The following is a 21,357-nucleotide window of genomic DNA, read 5'->3' as shown; positions in this document are numbered from 1 at the left end:
AGCAGAGGCGGCACAAACCAGGTAAGACATCTCTCTCGGGTAGGCTCTTAGTGCCTGGATAAGGGGAAGGAAAAACGTTTGCTCTTGCGGCCTCACGCATTTCCACCTCCTCTTAATTCGACCTAAACGCAGTGGCTATGAGTTCGCCCAGATGTGCCGGAGCAGGAGCGACCCAGAAGTGCCAGCTGCGAGCGAACAGAGCACCTTCGCCGTGGACAAGCGAGACGGGCGAGGAATTTCGGGAGTAGAAGACCAGAAAAAACAGAGGACGCACGGAGCGGAGAAGCCGGAAAGCGTGGCTAACAGAATTCAGACGAGAAGGATGGCGGCCAGGAAGAGCAAAAAGGGCTCAAGAATTCTCAGAATGGGTGAGAAAGGCAGAGAAAGAATATGGGGCACAATGGGTGCTGGAGATAATGCAGAAGGGAGAAAGGGCGAAGGCAACGTCACCTTTGCTGTTCATAGAGCCCAGCAGCAGCGAAGGAGAAGACGAAGTACCGCAAGGACAGAAGAGGGGGAGAGTGGAGTAGAAGAGATCGGGGGAACAGACAGAGGCACCTACCAAGAGAAAGAAAAAAGATAAAAACAAAGGTACTGTGAATAATATTGTGGGGAATAAAATACTAAAATCCTAAAAATGTTAAAAAATTGCGTCACGGTTTCGGGTAAGTCACCCAGAACCAATGGCAAGAAGAGCAGACGGGAGAAGGGATCCAGGGAGGAGCGGCAGGGGAGTTCCTCAACTGAAGCAAGCAGTGATGACGAAGAAAGGGACCATTTAAGGGCTTGGGTAAAATGGAGAGGAGTGGTTAGCAGGGAGAAACGGAGAGGGGCGGGGGGGCAGGGGCAGAACCCAGGGAAAACACGGTCCCGGCGCCACAAGGGGCACCAGTAGTCCCGGCGCCACAAGTGGCACCAATAGTCCCGGCACCACAAGGTGCACCGGTAGGGCCAAACACAGGGGGAGCACCGCAAGGACCCAACCCACAACCAGGGGTGCCAATGGGGGCACCAGGGGCAACAGTGTCAGGGGACCCACCACCAGGGGCAGCACCGACGGTGGCAGCGGCAGAAAGTGGGGGGCCACTCATGACGAAGTATGGCAGACCAACCATGGCTAAAGATGCACAGGGCAGGTCAATGAAGGCAATGGCTTGGTACATAAATGACAAAGTAAAGGAGAAAATATGGAGGAAGGAATTGATCGATATTTTCACATTGTTAGATTGTCAAAAGATGTGGATGAATGTGGCCCTAGAGGACATTAAGGAGGACGAGAAAAGCTTACTAAAAAAGGGGCCAGTGGTAAGGAATTTTGACAACTGGATGGCGGCCTTCACCATAATGTCAACAATTATATTACAAAAATTCCCAGAAGACGGGGTAGCATTAGTGGAGTATCAGCAGAGGGTGCTGAAGGTACACACGGCGTTTGGGGGTGACGCATGGCTGGAGTATGATCACGAGTTCAGAAAGGAGATGGACTGCTTTCCGGATATGGGTTGGGATAAAGAAAATTTTAATCTCTACATATTTAATGTGCTGAAGGAGAAATGGGATTCCAAGGAGCGAATCGCAGGGGGGCAGCAGAGAAGGCAATTACAAAGCGGATTATAGATACAATAACAGAAGGTACGAATCCAGCTATGACAGAAATAGAGACCAGAGTTTTCGGAGCAGAAATTATGGGTCACAGAGAGGGTGGCAAAGCAGCCTGCCCCCAACAACGCAGGGTGGGGGCAGCGGGAGCACGGGAACAGCACGAGCAGAACCAGGACAATGTCGGAATTTTGAGAAGGGGGTACACTGTAGCTGGGGATGCAATTGCAAGTTCAGCCACAAGTGCGAGAGATGTACGGGTGACCACAGAAGCTCCAAGTGCACGAGGGCCGCAGCTCCAAGCGGCAGAAGCGATGAGATGCGGAAATAAGAACTGGGGTGGGAAGGAGGCCACGCCAGTAAAAATTGAGAGGATGGAAGGGTGGCTCCAGAAATACCCAGACCAAGAAACGGCAGATCAGATCAGACAAGGCTTTAGAGAAGGTTTTACAATTCCGTTTACCGGGCAGGGAGCGCAAGACATTACTAGAAACCTAAAGTTGGCAACCGAGAACAGAGATATAGTGACCAGTAAGATCCGGAAAGAGGTAGAACTGGGGAGGGTGGAGGGCCCCTTTACAGCCTTACCATTCAAAGAATGTATATGCTCTCCACTGGGGCTGGTGCCGAAAAAAGACGAATGGGAATACAGGCTGATACACCACCTACCCTACCCCCCGGGGGCCTCGGTGAACGACGGCATCGCCCGGAGCGACGCAACGGTATCATATTCAGACTTCGAGGAGGCAGTAGAACTGGTCAGGAAAGCAGGAAAAGGGGCATGGATGGCGAAAGCAGACATTAAATCAGCATTCCGGCTGTTGCCAGTCAACAGCAAATCTCAAAGATGATTATGTATGCATTGGGAGGGGGAATACTTCATCGACAAATGTCTCCCGATGGGGTGCGCCATCTCATACGCATATTTTTAGAGGGTAAGTTCATTTTTGCAATGGGCGGTAACAGAAGAGATGAGGGAGTCCGTGATTGTACATTACCTGGATGATTTTTTATTCGTTGGGCCCAAAGGTTCAGAGCTATGCAGGGCAACCTTGGATAAATTCATGGAAATAACAAGCAAGTGGGGTTTTCCACTGGCGGAGGAAGTATGGGCGGAATTTCCGAAATACTTCAATGGGCCGGTGATATGGCGCTCACCGGTAAATGAGGAAGGTAAAAGGGTGTTGTTCACCGATGAAGCAGGTGGCCTTGGTTTTGGCGCGATACTGGGGAAACAATGGTGTGCAGGCAAATGGCCAAAAACATGGCAGGTGGCAGAATGATGGACGAAAAACATAACGCTGCTGGAGCTCTTCCCAATATGGGTCGCGTTATGCGCATGGGGGGAAGAGCTAGGAAACAAGGAGTTGGCAGTATGGTCAGATAACATGGCGGTGGTGCACGTGTTAAATAAAGGAAGTGCGTCATGCATAATAGTGTTGGAATTAATGAGGGCAATCACGCTGGAAAGCCTAAAAATTAATACATGCATAAAGGCGAGGCATTTCGCTGGGGAAGCAAATGTGGTGGCTGATGCAATCTCTCGCTTTCAGTGGGAAAAATTCAGGGAGCTGACACCGGACGCCGACAAGGAAAGAACGCCCACGCTGCAGAAGGCATGGGTCCCGTTGGAGGCACTGGAAAGGAAAGCACGGTTGGCCTCAAGGTTGACTCAAAAGAAGTGGGAGAAGAATGGAGAAAGGAAAGGGTCATTGACAAACTGACCAGGAACGCCCTAACATACAAAACGGGTAAGCAGTACGAAAAGCATGTAAAAGGTAGAAACAGGTGTAAAAGAGGTGGAAAAAAATGTCAACGGGAAAAAATGTGTGAATTTCTCAAAGGGGCATTTGCCAAAGGGAAAAAGAAAAGCTGGGCAGCAGCGCATCTAGCGGCAGTGGAATATACCACAAAAGTGTCGAGCATGAGTGAAATTAGAGGGGAAGAAACCAGATAACAGAAGCCCGGTAAATTTTGGGAAGTTGATAATTCTGTTAAAAGTACCATGAGACGCATGCAGCAGCACGTACGAAACCGCGCTGTTCAGGGCAGCATTTGCGCTGGCATACTATGGGGCTTTCAGGGTAGGGGAACTGGTGGCCAGTAATACAGTGGCAGGAGACGGCTTGGCAAGGAAAGACATTAGTATGGGAAACAAGGGGATGTCTATAATGCTAAAGAAATCTAAAACAGACCAAACGGGGAAGGGGAGAGCAACAGACCTCAATTGCATCAGAGAGAAGGACCACTGTCCCAGATGCATCAACCAAGAATTCCTAGATCTTCAACCAGAGGTCGACGGGCAGCTATTAATACATAGGGACGCCAGCGCACTCAGCAGGTACCAGTTTCAGGCGGTACTGAAACAGGCGGTGGCAAAAGGAGGATGGGATCCAACCGAATTTGGAACACACTCTTTCAGGATAGGAGCAGCAACCTCTGCATGGGCGGGGGGCCTGGGAGCGAAGGGTGTGAAAAGAATTGGGGGATTGAAGTCGCAATGTTTTAAAAAATACATAAGGGAGGAACTGATATAAACACTTATCTTCCCCGTTTCCATAGAGGCTGGACCCTATAAATCGGCATGGATAGTGGGGCACTCTTTCGTGACCCGGGCAGGCAGGTGGCTGGAAGAAGTGAAGCAACGACTACATTTCAAAAACACAATTACATCCTGGTGGGGCCTCCCAAGGATGCACTGGGAGGACATCCACAACAGGCTGTCGGACCTGATAGGTTTCAGGGACCCCCCCCGAGTACCTAGTTATTCATCTCGGAGGTAACAACCTGGTGAGCAGAAATAGGGGTAAATTACAAAGGAACATTTGCGAGTAGCTGCATAGCATAGCCCGCAGCTAGTGGAAATCCGAAATTTTTATGTCAGAAATAATACCAAGAAGGGTCTGGTATGGGGCACAGAAGAGGCAAGCAATCGAAATAGCCAGAAAGAAACTAAATAAATCAGTAGAAAAGTACTGCAAGGGCACAGGGCTGCACTTCATAAAACATGGTCTACACCGGAACAATCCGGACATGTTTCACCAGGAAGGGGTACACCTATCAAGGAAAGGGATGGGGGGGTTTTCCGACAACATTTTTAGCGCACTCCAAGAACGGGGTTGTAGGAAGGGTGCTTTTGGGGGGGACCTGAACGTGAGGAACACCCGCTCAGGTGTGGCGGCATGTGCCCAGGAACGAAGGCCCAGGGATAACAAGGACTCAGGAGGAGCCTTGGGCAACTTCAGGACTGGACACAAGCTGCCCAAAAGCATATGGCAGTGTATTGATTTTTGTTGTGTTGTATTTTCTGCAAGAAAATAAAATGCCTACGGCCTACAAATTTTCCATAAACATAATTTGTCTGTGATTTATTATTTAGGTAGGGATCTGGTAAGAGGAGCAAAGCGAGCCCACACTACTCAGCCTATACACCTACAGACGTACATGTGTGAAGGAATATACACCTACAGAGGTACACGTGTGAAGGAATATACACCTACAGAGGTACATGTGTGAAGAGTGGAGGGGTACAGAAACTAAGAGACCGGCACACGAAAGAAAGGCAGAGGCAGAGAGGGGGCAGAGGGGTGGGAGTGCAGAAACTAAGAGACCGGGGCACGAAAGAGAGGCACAGACAGAGAGGGGGCAGAGTGGTGGTGCAGAAACTAAGAGACCGGTGCACGGAAGAGAGGCACAGACAGAGAGGGGGCAGAGGGGTGGGAGTGCAGAAACTAAGAGACGGCGCACGAAAGAAAGGCACAGACAGAGAGGGGGCAGAGGGGTGGGTGTGCAGAAACTAAGAGACCGGCGCATGAAAGAGAGGCACAGACAGAGAGGGGGCAGAGGGGTGGGAGTGCAGAAACAAAGAGACCAGTGCACGAAAGAGAGGCACAGACAGAGAGGGGGGCGGGAGTGCAGAAACTAAGAGACCGGCGCACGAAAGAGAGGCACAGGCAGAGAGGGGGCAGAGGGGTGGGAGTGCAGAAACTAAGAGACCGGGGCACGAAAGAGAAGCACAGACAGAGAGGGGGCAGAGGGGTGGTGCAGAAACTAAGAGACCGGTGCACGGAAGAGAGGCACAGACAGAGAGGGGGCAGAGGGGTGGGAGTGCAGAAACTAAGAGACCGGCGCACGAAAGAGAGGCACAGACAGAGAGGGGGGCGGGAGTGCAGAAACTAAGAGACCGGCGCACGAAAGAGAGGCACAGGCAGAGAGGGGGCAGAGGGGTGGGAGTGCAGAAACTAAGAGACCGGGGCACGAAAGAGAAGCACAGACAGAGAGGGGGCAGAGGGGTGGGAGTGCAGAAAACTAAGAGACCGGGGCACGAAAGAGAGGCACAGACAGAGAGGGGGCAGAGGGGTGGGAGTGCAGAAACTAAGAGACCGGCGCACGAAAGAGAGGCACAGAAAGAGAGGGGACAGAGGGGTGGGAGTGCAGAAACAAAGAGACCAGTGCACGAAAGAGAGGCACAGACAGAGAGGGGGGCGGGAGTGCAGAAACTAAGAGACCGGCGCACGAAAGAGAGGCACAGGCAGAGAGGGGGCAGAGGGGTGGGAGTGCAGAAACAAAGAGACCAGTGCACGAAAGAGAGGCACAGACAGAGAGGGGGGCGGGAGTGCAGAAACTAAGAGACCGGCGCACGAAAGAGAGGCACAGGCAGAGAGGGGGCAGAGGGGTGGGAGTGCAGAAACTAAGAGACCGGGGCATGAAAGAGAGGCACAGACAGAGAGGGGGCAGAGGGGTGGTGCAGAAACTAAGAGACCGGTGCACGGAAGAGAGGCACAGACAGAGAGGGGGAAGATGGGTGGGAGTGCGAAACTAAGAGACCGGCGCACGAAAGAAAGGCACAGACAGAGAGGGGGGCAGAGGGGTGGGAGTGCAGAAACTAAGATACCGGTGCACGGAAGAGAGGCACAGACACTGGGGGGGCAGAGGGGTGGGAGTGCAGAAACTAAGAGACCTGCGCACGAAAGAAAGGCACAGACAGAGAGGGGGGCAGAGGGGTGGGAGTGCAGAAACTAAGAGACCGGCGCACGAAAAAAAGGCACAGAAAGAGAGGGGGGCAGAGGGGTGGGAGTGCAGAAACTAAGAGACGGCGCATGAAAGAGAGTCACAGACACTGGGGGGGGGCAGAGGGGTGGGAGTGCAGAAACTAAGAGACCGGCGCACGAAAGAAAGGCACAGACAGAGAGGGGGCAGAGGGGTGGGAGTGCAGAAACTAAGAGACCGGTGCACGGAAGAGAGGCACAGACACTGGGGGGGGCAGAGGGGTGGGAGTCCAGAAACTAAGAGTCCGGGGCACGAAAGAGAGGCACAGACAGAGAGGGGGCAGAGGGGTGGGAGTGCGGAAACTAAGAGACCGGGGCACGAAAGAGAGGCACAGACAGAGAGGGGGCAGAGGGGTGGTGCAGAAACTAAGAGACCGGTGCACGGAAGAGAGGCACAGACAGAGAGGGGGCAGAGGGGTGGGAGTGCGGAAACTAAGAGACCGGGGCACGAAAGAGAGGCACAGACAGAGAGGGGGCAGAGGGGTGGTGCAGAAACTAAGAGACCGGTGCACGGAAGAGAGGCACAGACAGAGAGGGGGCAGAGGGATGGGAGTGCGGAAACTAAGAGGCCGGGGCACGAAAGAGAGGCACAGACAGAGAGCGGGGCGGGAGTGCAGAAACTAAGAGACCGGCGCACGAAAGAGAGGCACAGGCAGATAGGGGGCAGAGGGGTGGGAGTGCAGAAACAAAGAGACCAGTGCACGAAAGAGAGGCACAGACAGAGAGTGGGGCGGGAGTGCAGAAACTAAGAGACCGGCGCACGAAAGAGAGGCACAGGCAGAGAGGGGGCAGAGGGGTGGGAGTGCAGAAACTAAGAGACCGGTGCACGGAAGAGAGGCACAGACAGAGAGGGGGAAGATGGGTGGGAGTGCGAAACTAAGAGACCGGCGCACGAAAGAAAGGCACAGACAGAGAGGGGGCAGAGGGGTGGGAGTGCAGAAACTAAGATACCGGTGCACGGAAGAGAGGCACAGACACTGGGGGGGCAGAGGGGTGGGAGTGCAGAAACTAAGAGACCTGCGCACGAAAGAAAGGCACAGACAGAGAGGGGGGCAGAGGGGTGGGAGTGCAGAAACTAAGAGACCGGCGCACGAAAGAAAGGCACAGAAAGAGAGGGGGGAGGAGGGGTGGGAGTGCAGAAACTAAGAGACGGCGCATGAAAGAGAGTCACAGACACTGGGGGGGGCAGAGGGGTGGGAGTGCAGAAACTAAGAGACCGGCGCACGAAAGAAAGGCACAGACAGAGAGGGGGCAGAGGGGTGGGAGTGCAGAAACTAAGAGACCGGTGCACGGAAGAGAGGCACAGACACTGGGGGGGGCAGAGGGGTGGGAGTCCAGAAACTAAGAGTCCGGGGCACGAAAGAGAGGCACAGACAGAGAGGGGGCAGAGGGGTGGGAGTGCGGAAACTAAGAGACCGGGGCACGAAAGAGAGGCACAGACAGAGAGGGGGCAGAGGGGTGGTGCAGAAACTAAGAGACCGGTGCACGGAAGAGAGGCACAGACAGAGAGGGGGCAGAGGGGTGGGAGTGCGGAAACTAAGAGACCGGGGCACGAATGAGAGGCACAGACAGAGAGGGGGCAGAGGGGTGGTGCAGAAACTAAGAGACCGGTGCACGGAAGAGGGGCACAGACAGAGAGGGGGCAGAGGGATGGGAGTGCGGAAACTAAGAGGCCGGGGCACGAAAGAGAGGCACAGACAGAGAGGGGGCAGAGGGGTGGTGCAGAAACTAAGAGACCGCTGCACGGAAGAGAGGCACAGACAGAGAGGGGGCAGAGGGGTTGGAGTGCAGAAAACTAAGAGACCGGGGCACGAAAGAGAGGCACAGACAGAGAGGGGGCAGAGGGGTGGGAGTGCAGAAACTAAGAGACCGGCGCACGAAAGAGAGGCCCAGACAGAGAGGGGGCAGAGGGGTGGGAGTGCAGAAACTAAGAGACCGGCGCACGAAAGAGAGGCACAGAAAGAGAGGGGGCAGAGGGGTGGGAGTGCAGAAACAAAGAGACCAGTGCACGAAAGAGAGGCACAGACAGAGAGGGGGGCGGGAGTGCAGAAACTAAGAGACAGGCACGCGAAAGAGAGGCACAGGCAGAGAGGGGGCAGAGGGGTGGGAGTGCAGAAACTAAGAGACTGATGCACGAAAGAGAGGCACAGACAAAGAGGGGGCAGGAGGAGGTGCAGAAACAAAGAGACCAATGCACGAAAGAGAGGCACAGGCAGGGAGGGGTGCAGAGGGGTGGTGCAGAAACTAAGAGACCGGTGCACGAAAGAGAGGCACAGGCAGGGAGGGGGGCAGAGGGGTGGTGCAGAAACTAAGAGACCGGCGCACGAAAGAGAGGCACAGGCAGAGAGAGGTGGGGGTGCAGAAACTAAGAGACTGGTGAACAAAAGAGAGGCACGGGCAGAGAGGGGGGGCTGCAGAAACTAAGAGACTGGTGAACGAAAGAGAGGCATGGGCAGAGGGGGGGTGCAGAAACTAAGAGACTGGTGAACGAAAGAGGGGCACGGGCAGAGGGGGAGGTGCAGAAACTAAGAGGCCGCGCACGAAAGAAAGGCACAGGCAGAGAGGGATGGGGTGCAGAATCTAAGAGACCGGTGAACAAAAGAGAGGCACGAGCAGAGAGGGGAGCAGAAGGGTGGTGCAGAAACTAATAGACCAGTACACGAAAGAGAGGCACAGACAGAGAGGGGGCAGAGGGGTGGGAGTGCAGAAACTAAGAGACCGGCGCACGAAAGAGAGGCACAGACAGAGAGGGGGCAGAGGGGTGGGAGTGCAGAAACTAAGAGACCAGTGCACGAAAGAGAGGCACAGACAGAGAGGGGGCGGGAGTGCAGAAACTAAGAGACCGGTTCACGAAAGAGAGGCACAGGCAGAGAGGGGGCAGAGGGGTGGGAGTGCAGAAACTAAGAGACTGGTGCACGAAAGAGAGGCACAAACAAAGAGGGGGCAGGAGGAGGTGCAGAAACAAAGAGACCAATGCACGAAAGAGAGGCACAGGCAGGGAGGGGTGCAGAGGGGTGGTGCAGAAACTAAGAGACCGGTGCACGAAAGAGAGGCACAGGCAGGGAGGGGGGCAGAGGGGTGGTGCAGAAACTAAGAGACCGGTGCACGAAAGAGAGGCACAGGCAGGGAGGGGGGCAGAGGGGTGTTGCAGAAACTAAGAGACTGGTGCACGAAAGAGAGGCACAGGCAGAGAGAGGTGGGGGTGCAGAAACTAAGAGACTGGTGAACAAAAGAGAGGCACGGGCAGAGAGGGGGGGGCTGCAGAAACTAACAGACTGGTGAACGAAAGAGAGGCATGGGCAGAGGGGGGGTGTAGAAACTAAGAGACTGGTGAACGAAAGAGGGGCACGGGCAGAGGGGGAGGTGCAGAAACTAAGAGGCCGCGCACGAAAGAAAGGCACAGGCAGAGAGGGATGGAGTGCAGAATCTAAGAGACCAGTGAACAAAAGAGAGGCACGAGCAGAGAGGGGAGCAGAAGGGTGGTGCAGAAACTAATAGACCAGTACATGAAAGAGAGGCACAGGCAGAGAGGGGGCAGAGGGGTGGGAGTGCAGAAACTAAGAGACCGGCGCACGAAAGAGAGGCACAGACAGAGAGGGGGCAGAGGGGTGGGAGTGCAGAAACTAAGAGACCAGTGCACGAAAGAGAGGCACAGACAGAGAGGGGGCAGAGGGGTGGGAGTGCAGAAACTAATAGACCAGTACATGAAAGAGAGGCATAGCTAGAGAGGGGGGGGTTGCAGAAAGTAAGAGATCAGTGCACAAAAGATAGGCACGGGCAGAGAGAGGGGGGGAAATGGTGCAGAAAATGCGACACATGCACATGGGGAGAGAGGAGGACATCGGCGCAGAAGAGAGAGACCAAGTTAAAAAAAAAGAGACAGGGAAACAGAAAGATGCGGACAGAGAAACAAAGACAATGGTGCAGATAGAGGCGCAGTATGAGAAATTGAGTGTGATGGGAACACAGAGAGTGAAATACAGATATGTACACAGGGCCTGATTAATGGAAATGGGCGCAGAAATCCCACAAGGGGTGCACGCTGAGAAGGACAATGCGCGAGCATGCGCGCAGAAAGAAAAATGTGCACCCACTTATTCATGGAATTGACAGCGCAAAGTAACAGTATTCGCAAGTCGCCCGGATCGCCCCCTGACACACCCACACGCAAAGCAAGAACAGTCAGAACAGCTACTGCTGCGCGCTGCCCTGGGAACGAATACATGCACCCTTCAAACAGTGCGCTGGGTCCCCCGTAAGCAGGCCCGTAACTGTATCCGGCACAACGACAACATTCATAACTTGCCAATAACTCAGGAAATCTGCATGCAATGTCATGTAAAACGTTCCTGCACCCCCCTACACTGCTTACACGCAACCATAAGTTACATCTGAACCCTGATTGAGTACACGCACCCCAAATTCCAAAATGCAACCCCACCTGTACGCTGAAAATCCTACACCAAGTGTACTTATGTCTGCCTTCGGGTGGCGGATCGAATGAAGGAAACTAAGAGACCGGTGCATGATAGATCCCATGATGTCTCGTGCCGCACAATAGTGGCCGTGTGAGGGACTGCCTGCAGGCCGTCCCTTAGAAAACAACCACTTTTTAGCAAGTTCTTTCCCATTTTTGGTGTTCCGCCCCCCCTTCCCAGCAGCGCAGGCCATGCCCACGCTCTGCTCGGAGTCTTGTGCAAGGCCCTCAACGGCTCGCACAGACGTGCCGAGCCAGCGCGAAATACACACAAGTCCAGGGAAAGTACTGTGCATTCCGTTCCATGAATCGACGAAGGTGGATTTGCATGCAGTTGCGCGCACAAATACTGTCTTTTCCATGCAGATAATTCCATGAATCGGACCCACAGAGTGAGATTGGAATGCAGAGTTGAGGTATGGATGCAGAGGGAAAGTGTGGTAGGGATACAGAGAGTGACTGAGATGATGATAGAGAGGGGAAGTGAGATGGGGCAAAAAAGGGAGAGAGAAAGATGGACAGGGATACAGAGTGAGAGTAACATAGAGATACAGAAAGAGATGGACAGTGATGCAGAGTGCAGGTAAGAGAGGAAAACCGAGAGTGAGAAAGAGAGGTGAGTAGAGATATAGAAAGTGAACAAATTAGAGCTACAGAGAGTGTGTGTATGGGATACAGAGTGGGTGAATAGAAGACATAGATCGAGTAAGAAAGGGATACAGAGAGCGACTGAAATAGGGATGCAGAGAGTGTGTGAAACGGATATATGGATTGGGTGAAATAATAGGAATACAGCGAGTGAGTGGAGTAGGGATACAGAAAGTGGGTGAAACAGGAATACAGAGAGTGGGTGAATTACGAATACAGCGAGTGGGTGAAATAGGGATGAGGAGAGTGTGTGAAACAGGGATATGGAGTGGGGGAAATAACAGGAATACAGAGAGTGAGTGAATTAAGGATACAGAAAATGGCTGAAACAGGAATTCGGGGAGTGGGTAAAATAAGGATACAGTACACAGAGTGGGAGAAATGGGAATGCAGGAGTGGATGAAATAAGGATACAGAGTGGGTGAAATGGGGATATAGACAGTGGGTGAAATAGGGATACAGATAGTGGATGAGGTAGAAATACAGAGAATGTGTGACAGGATGGATATAGGAAATGGGTGACATGTGGATGCACGGATGGATTGAGCTACACATATAGGAGGGGGTGTGATATGGATATGGGGCGTGAGATAATGATCCAGAATTAATTTGATATTCACCAGGAACCTTTATCAGATTAAACATCCCCTCTTCCTGCAACACACACAATTTCCTTCATTACTCCAATCCGCTTGCCATGACATCTCCTCAAGCGTATCCTCCCTCCCTTCCTCCCTCCCTCCCTCCAAAGAGGCATGTCATGGTTTTGGCCTACCTGGGCATTGAAGATGGGGTTCCCGAGGCCCGTTTTGGACCATGGCTGCAAGGCTTGCCTTCCTGCCCTCGCCTGGCGCTGTGCCGCCATCACATCTGGGGGGCTTCTTCAGGTCGATCCGAAGCGTGGACACGTAGCTCATTTTAGCGCAAATGTGAAGTCATTCCTTCCGTTGGGAAACTCACCCACCCAGACCGATTAGGGCTTGTGGATAGCTGGTTCTCCTTCTAGTACAATGGCCAGGTGGTCGGCCCTCTTCACAAATGTTCACAAAGACTGGATGAACGTCCGTTCCCCTCTGGGCCTAAGGAGTGGATAGTTGGGTCTACTCTGTACCAATGAATAGTGGGTCCGCTCCTATTCAAGCAGAAACGCTGGAAGGCCAGCTCCCCTCCGAACCAAGGGACTGGATGGTAAGATCTACCCCAAGCGGGAGCATCAGATGTTTGAGACCCTTCTAGGTCCAAGGACCCGCTTGCCAGCTCCCTTCAGAACCCAAGCAGTGGCTGGTCAGTTCCTGGCCAAATCCAAGGTTCGTCTAGTCGGCTCCTATCCAAACTCAAGTACTGGTTAACCAGCCCCCCACCGAATCCAAGGTTTGGCTAGTCAGCGCCCATCCAAAACCAAGCACTTCTTGACCAGCTCCTCCTCAAGTCTAACAGCTGACTAGTCTAGTGTGCTTCAAGTCCAAGCCCATTTGGTCAGCACCTCTCCAAATCTCAAAACAACTGCCTTGTCCCTCAGAAACCAATGACCTGTGGACAAGTGCCCTGCAAATCCAATGTCCTGATGGCCGAGGTCCTTCAGAACCCAAGGGACGGAGTGTTGGGTCCCCGTCCTCTGCACCCGAGAACCAGATGGTCAGCTCCTCTCCAAAACAAGGTCGCTTCCAGGCGCAAGGTCTTGATGGCGTGATCGCCCTTTAGCCCAAGAACCAATGTCCACATAGAATGTCCTTGCAGTCGTTCCGATAGCAGTGCTGCGCAAGTAGCTTAATTAATTCATATGGGCGACAGCGAGCTCCTCCCTACACATAGACCTACGAGTCGCTCGCTGGGTGCAGCCGAGGAGATCCCAACACTGAGGGCGCTGGGGGGTGCTGTTGGCCTGGGCTGCGGCGGGAGGCGCAGGGAGCGCAGCCTGCGGTGCACGGCTCCCCGAAGGACGGGACCTTATCGGACTGCGCAGAGAGCTCAGCCACCAGCGCCTTCTCGGAGCTGCGGGGGCAGGAAATGCTACATATTTATAAACACTCACAGACTCTCCCCCGGCTGCCAGGGGCCTGCTGGAGGCTACCACGCCAACACAGAAACGGGAGGGACCCAAACGGACCGGTTTGGAAGGGACAGCCTCTAAAGACTTCAAAGGGTAAATAAACAGAGACGCACAAGAACAACAAAAACACAGGGCGCACGTGCTTCTCTGGAAGTGCGTGTCTCTGGCATTCCTGGGGATGCGCCCCCCGTGGCAGGGCCCCTGCGTCAGCAGATATGACCGTACCGCCCCTTTCCACGGGCCAGCCGGCAGCGGGCGGGGGTCACCGAGGGCCTGAGGGTGGGCAATTCTCTTCTCACCACACCATGGCATGCCCTGCCTATCGCCGACGGGTGTCCTGGCCCCCGCCAATGTAAACTTTGGAGACAGCCACCATGCCCACATTTTCCCCAGCACAGTAGCGGCCCCTTGAGCCAACACAAGCATTTACAGCCCTGGCACTGCCTCTGCATCCCTCGGGAGATGTCTGCTAGGTAGTCTGAAGCCTTTCTCCAAGGCAGAGCCCCGCCCAACCGCCACCCTGAAAACACTGCGGGTGGGATGCTGGCGATCGTTAAGGGTCCATCGTTATAACCCCTTCTGCGCCCTTCGGAAATGGGAACACCTCCCACCTTGACTTGCCCACCAAATGGCGCCCTAGGTAGCCTCGCCACCAAGCGCCGATACTCACGCGCACCACTGATGGCTTACCTGGAACTCGCCCACTCGTATTCACTGAACTCAGTACTCGAACTCAAGCGCAGAGTAGTCAAGAGACGGGCCCAGGCACCCGGCCCACAAATCACCCACAGACTGCGCCAACCAAAGTCCACACACCGTGGCCACCACAGTGTACCAGCTGGGCGCGTGAGATGGGGAAAAACAAGCGCAGGCACTTACCATAGGGATGAGGGGGTGAAACCAAAGGCAGTTAGTGCTCGTTTTGCGGGACTGGCACTGCCCCCCCCCCACCACCTGTCGCTTACGTGGCGCATGGTAGTATTCTGCTGTATGCCCCCCATCAGACACAATCTACCTGCCCCACGTTCATGTCAGAAGTCTGAGAAACAGTCCACACCAATGTGTTCAAATCCAAACTGAAAGCCTACCTCCTCACCTCTGAGGTACCCTCTTAACCTACCTCTTCTCTGCCTACTAGCTAACATTTTTTCCTGCCCCTAACCTGCCTCTGTCCCTCACTTTCTCTTCCTGCGCTCTAGCGCTTCACCTTACGCGTACTGGCGCTTAATATTTCTAATGTTGATTGTCCTTATTCTTTGTAAATCCACCCATGTATTGTCCTCATTGGCTGTTCCATCCCCCCCCCCCAACAACCTGGTCAGAATGTCACTCAAACTCACCCTGTTGTAAGAAGCTCACTGCTTCCAGTCAAATCTGATTAGTATCTATTGTAGGCTATTTTGTGATCAAAAGAGCATCTTTGTTCTTCCCTGTTTATATAAATATCAGTACATATAATAAACCCTATAACCCCCCACCCCCTACATAAGGCACACACACACCCACCATCGGACAGTTTGGGGATTAAATGGTGGAACAAGAACAGCCCCTCTTGCCCACATCAGATACCACGGACTGCAAAACAACCCAAGGGCTGCAGGGGCAGAGACGTCATTTGGGGGTTGCCAGAGGTCGCTCGAATGACCTCTGCTTATTGGCCAGCGACCTCCAATAGGAGGAGGGGCATGGTCAAACGGTGCCATGTGAACAGCCAGCAGCACATGTGGTTTCTCTGGCGGGGTGCCGCGCTCCTCCTGGGCCAAGCGAAAACACAGTAAGTGAAACTGAGTCTGGGTTGGGGGACGGATAATGGTCATCATAATTTATGATGACCATTATCATAATGGTTTGACTTGCCGCGGACTGATGCCCAAACCGCACGCGGCAGCGGTGCTGCCGCAGGCCCAGGCTGAGGTGTGTGCTTCACCAACTCACCTGCGGCCGGGGCGGCACCATAAGCCCAGGCTGAGTGCCACCTCCGCGGCGACGCCGTGGCAGGCGAGTTGGTCAAGCACACACCGTGTGTGCTTCACCAACTCCCCGATGCTCTCACCGCTCTGAGTTTGGTGTATTAACATTGTAACCTTACTAAAACAAACTTAGAGCGGGTGGCAGCATTGGGAGTCTCAGGAAAGTTGCTAGTTAGCTAAAGAAAAGTGTGTGGGGAGATGCGGTTCACAGACCCAACAAAGCGGAACTTAATTGAAGTGGAGAGCAAGGCTGTTGAAGTTGGACGAGAAACCCACACAGAGAAGCGTTTGAGAGCCGCTGTGAAAGACCCCTCAATGACTGCCTACAACAAATGAGACCGTGATGCTGTGAGAGTAGATGCTTAGGCCGAGTCAGTGACAAGCTGCTTAAACCTCCTACTCCTCCTATTCTCTCCACGCCTCCATGATGTCCCCTCCACACACCTTAACTATATGGAAGACCACACACCTGTGTGGTCCCCTATTAGATGATGTGGGGCTAGGTGCAATGTGGACATTCTGTAAACTGATTGGTGCATTGCAGAGATGTTACGGATTGGCTGGCCCTGGGAACTCCTTACCTGTTCCCAAGTGTAGGCTAAAGTGCTCCTACGAACCACAGGCATGTCTTGTTAATCTTTCTATAGACAATTAGGTTGGGGGATGGATCTACGTGGACTTACGACTCTGTGGTCCTGGAATGAGAGGTTTGAGTTCCCTAAAAGGGATGTGCCTGCCAGTCCTCAGCTCCCGGGTGCATTATAAATGACTTGTATCATATCATAATGAAACTATTTTGGTGAAGCTTCAATGTTACAAACAGTTAACTCTCTCCTTCATTTCTGAACTGCCGCATTTAGGGACTGCTGTGAGAATGAGCTGTCTCCTGTCCCCACTTTCCTTCTAATCACTCCCCTGGCATGCAATGGCATCAATCCACAGAGCCATTTTACCAGCTGAATAGCTGAGATGGAGCCTGCGTTACTTGAAATGTTTTTTCCTCTTGAGTTATGCAAGCACTTTGAAGAGATACAGGAAGATGATCCAGTAGCAGTATTTGCCAATGCACCAATCAAGCCCATTTTAAACTTAGCTCTAGGTTCTGAAGGAGATCCAAATTGGAGACGTCTGGCTGTTTGGTGCAGGAGTAATGAAGTCCATGAAACAACTGCAACCAGTACAACACAACACTGAAGGTAACTTGTCGAATCAGAAGAAAATGGGGTAAGTGCCAAAATCATTGAAGAATGTGGATGCCATCGACAAGAAGAATACATGTTCTCTTGTGAAATATTCTCTCTGCCCTTTTATCCTGGCTTTCCCCTATCCCTACACCCGCCTATCCGCCCCTGTCCCCCAGAATGTGATTCTAGTCCTGTTGAAATAACAGGGCGGATCCACATAAAGAGGGGATTTGGGTTCATACACTTCCCATGGCAACATGGGCCTTGACACACTGCTACATATGATGATCCATTCTTGTATGAAATGTCACAATAAAATTATATCGTGACCATATTTTTCTTAGTGTACTAAGGTATAATGCTTTATGATGCCACTTCCTGTGATGTCACATGGGAGTGTGGTCCAATGACATCACTTCCCTTGATGTCACACAGGGGTGGGCTCAAATGTCATAACTTCTGGTGATGTCACTCTTGGGGGCGTGGCACTGTGATGTCACTTCCACCACCACTGGCGTTTTGGTGAAATGACGTCCCTGGGCAGGGGTGGAGGGGGGGGATTTAACCCCAGTTGAGTGATGAAAGAAAGAAAACTAACGATTGGGAAGGTGAAAAAAGCAGAGAGCAAAAGAGAATCGAGCGAGAACTTAAAAAGTGGGTCAGGAAGAAAAAAGGGAAGGAGAAAACAAATAACGAAAGGGAGAATAACAGGAAAAAGTGGGAGAAACTGGAAACGAGGGAAGGAGAGCGAGCGAGAGAGAAAGAGAGTGAGCACACAGAGGAGACATATACAATGGGGGAATGAAAGGAGGGGCAGGTAAAGGACTGAGTGGAGAAGTGTGCGTGGGAGAGGGAGATCGAGACAGAGCGAGAAACCAAAGGAAGGGATTGCAGCAGCATCTCACATGCCGCAGCTGAGGTTTGAGGGGAGTCCTTCCTGGGTTTGGAGGCTTTGGGGCTGTGCAGAGCTTTTTCACAGCCCTCATTGTTTATGCCCCCCTCACCCACTTACAGTGGCACCTCCTCTCCTCGTATCTAGCCACATTCAAGGGGTTTCTGAGTGCCGCTCCTGCCATTAACAACTAGAAGTTCCCCTTCTCAACATACCTATCTGAGAAGTGCCGGCACTTCTCAGTGGGCAGCACGGGACCCGACCGGCCAAATGTCACCCCACCAACCCTTCTCGGGGGTCTGTGCACAACAAGCTTGCTGTCCAGTGACTGCTCGACTGACCCATCACTGCACATTCTGCCATCCAGGCACTAGAACCCAGAGAGGCAGGAAGGGACACACCCCAGGAAACCCACAGTGCTACGGGCCAATCCAGTGGCAGAGGCGCTCTATAAAAACATCGCTAAAATAACCCAACGGAGGCTCCAGACAAGACTTTGAAATGGTGGGACGATTTTACTCCCTATATTTTGAATGCGGAAGTACAATGACCTTAGGGAGTAAAATAGTGGTAGCTGGTCTTTCCATCTAATGCCATTGCATCTAATGCCATTCCCTCAAATTTCTTCCATCTAAAAACTTTGTATCTAATGCATATTTTTGGGTGGTGAAGGGTTCATTTTTGTTTACAAAATTTCACCAAATCTTGGCTCTGTTGGTCCGGTCTAACATGGCGACATATCAATTCGAACGTGATAATGCAGTTCAATTTATTTTCAAAAAACTTGAATTTAGTAAGGTCGCGTCTCTCTGGGTTGGTGGCTTAGTCAAGAAAAAAACCACATGTAAGCATTAGTATAGAAGAGAAGACCCAGGGTGAGGCTGCGCCCAGTTTCAAAAGAAGATTTAATATATAGAAATGCCCTTTAGGATCACACATGTTTCGGTCTCTTTATAGACCTTTCTCAAATCAGGGCTAAATTCAAATATATGTTAAAAAAAATAAGTGTCTCCAGATAGAGACCTAAATTGATATATTGTACGACCTCACTATGATATGATATGATATGATATGATATGATAGTTTATTTATATAGCGCCTATACACAATGTGTTTCAAAGCGCTTCAAGGAGGGAGGGGACATAGGAAAAATACAGTTACATTCAGCAAAAGTCCTTGAAACAATACAGAATGTGAAAATAACTATCATAATAGGCCTGTCGACATTTCTGATAGTGCAAGTGCATAGAACAAGTAAGGCAAGAGGTGATGGAAAGGAAGGAAAACAGAGCAAGCAGTAATATTACTAAGTCTGACGACAATTTACGCAGTGCAGGTGGTAACAAGAGGCGGGGTGGGGGGGGCAAGTGGACGGAGGGGGGAAGGAGAACAAGACACGCTACTGATCAAAAAGTCAGTGACAAATTGAAAAGTAGGGGAGGGGGGAGGGGGAGAACAAAAGGGGGGGACAGACAAGCTGCTATCAAGAGTCACGGAACAGATGATAGGAGTAAGTGCTAGGAGGCGGAAGTCTAAGAGGGGGGAGAAAAGGAGGGGGAGTAGGAGGGAAGTTGAAGAGGATGGAAATGAGGAGGGGTGGTGGAGCGCAGAGCAACAGGGGGGGAAGCAGGGTGAGGGCACACAGATACTCACGGGGGGGCAAACAGAATCTCAGGGGGGCAAACAGACACTAACGGGGGGCAGGGGGGGGCCCACAGATACTCACGGGGGCAGGGGGGGCAGAGGGGGGGCACACAGATACTCACAGGGGGCAGGGGGGCAGGGGGGGCACACAGATACTCACGGGGGGCAGGGGCGGCACACAGATACTCACAGGGGGCAGGGGGGCACAACAGATAGTCACGGGGGGCAGGGGGGCACTCAGATACTCACGGGGGGCAGGGGGGGCACACAGATAATCACGGGGGGCAGGGGGGCACACAGATAATCACGGGTGGGCAGGGGGGCACAACAGATACTCACGGGGGCGGGGGGACACACAGATACTCACGGGGGGCAGGGGGGCACACAGATAGTCACGGGGGCAGGGGGGGCAGAGGGGGGGCACACAGATACTCATGGGGGGCAGGGGGGCACACAGATACTCACGGGGGGCAGGGGGGGCACACAGATACTCACAGGGGGCAGTGGGGGCACACAGATACTCACAGGGGGCAGAGGGGCTGGGGGGGCACACAGATACTCACAGGGGGCAGGGGGGCAGGGGGACACACAGACACTCACGCACGGAGGGGCCGGCGATCCGGCGTACCGCGGTGGACAGCGGTAGACAGAGCCTTAGGAGTGGGCCTTGTGAGGAGGGCCGGCCAAGCCTGCCGGCCTTCCTATTGGGCAAGATGTAGGCGCCCATAGCCAATCCCGTACCCCCAGCAGCAGTGTGCTCAGCACTCCGGTGCAGGCACAGTGAAACGGCCATCTTTGAATGGCGATTTTACAAACGAAAAGGCATGGTGCAATGTAAGGTGGCACACAACGGAGCGGTATTGAGGCTCCAAAATGTCAGTACATTCATGCGGATGATGTGCTAAACAAGCAGAGATATTAAAATGTTCATCCATGTTGATGCGCCGACGCGCGCCTCTCGTGGGACCCCAATAGAGTGGGGCTTACCTTAGCACCAGAGTCCGACACGTGTGAGCAGGCAGCACGTAAATGCAGGGGGGGAAGAAAGATGCAGCTGCTCCGGCAGCCGCATGAGAGATTCAGCCAGGATGGAGGAAAGTGCGCCAAGAGAGGGCCAGGAGTGGGCCTTGTGAGGAGGGCCGGCCAAGCCTGCCGGCCTTCCCATTGGGCAAGATGTAGGCGCCCATAGCCAATCCCGTACCCCCAGCAGCAGTGTGCTCAGCACTCCGGTGCAGGCACAGTGAAACGGCCATCTTTGAATGGCGATTTTACAAACGAAAAGGCATGGTGCAATGCAAGGTGGCACACAACGGAGCGGTATTGAGGCTCCAAAATGTCAGTACATTCATGCGGATGATGTGCTAAACAAGCAGAGATATTAAAATGTTCATCCATGTTGATGCGCCGATGCGCGCCTCTCGTGGGAGCCCAATAGAGTGGGGCTTACCTTAGCACCAGAGTCCGACACGTGCGAGCAGGCAGCACGTAGAATGCAGGGGGGGAAGAAAGATGCAGCCGCTCCGGCAGCCGCATGAGAGATTCAGCCAAGATGGAGGAAAGTGAATTATTACAATTCAGTGCTCATAACATTTGTAATAACTCATAGTCTGGCCAGGATACAGGACAACATTTCTTTAATGCCTTTTGGTTCTATTTAAACCAACTTTTCAGTAAACAATAAGATTAGGGCCATCAGTTTGGCGCAGTAATGGCACAATATATCAATTTAGGTCTCTATCTGGAGCATAAATGTACTTGACAGCTGTCAGGTCTTTAATTTGGTATCAGCACCATTAAACTTCGCTAACATACCATTGATGGTGCATACAATATGGGATATATGCC

The 21,357-nt window shown here is 52.8% G+C and overlaps 1 protein-coding gene across 4 annotated transcripts in view; it reads right to left on the bottom strand.

The window, feature by feature from the left end:
- Window positions 1-14,097, bottom strand: part of LOC138521418 (myosin light chain kinase, smooth muscle-like) — a 604,815-nt gene extending 590,718 nt beyond the window's left edge. For 2 of the 4 annotated variants that reach the window (XM_069634224.1, XM_069634225.1), the window contains exon 1: window positions 12,548-14,097. In XM_069634224.1, the coding sequence (XP_069490325.1) occupies window positions 12,548-12,689 (142 nt within the window). In that variant the 5' untranslated portion in view covers window positions 12,690-14,097. The remainder of the gene's footprint in view (window positions 1-12,547) is intronic. The other 2 variants (XM_069634226.1, XM_069634227.1) reach the window with 2 other exon arrangements.
- Between the last annotated feature and the right edge of the window lie 7,260 nt (window positions 14,098-21,357).

Source organism: Ambystoma mexicanum, chromosome 13 (genome assembly GCF_040938575.1).
Source record: "Ambystoma mexicanum isolate Mex_15411 chromosome 13, UKY_AmexF1_1, whole genome shotgun sequence".
Lineage (NCBI taxonomy): Eukaryota > Metazoa > Chordata > Amphibia > Caudata > Ambystomatidae > Ambystoma > Ambystoma mexicanum.
This window is presented reverse-complemented; position numbering and strand designations above follow the sequence as displayed.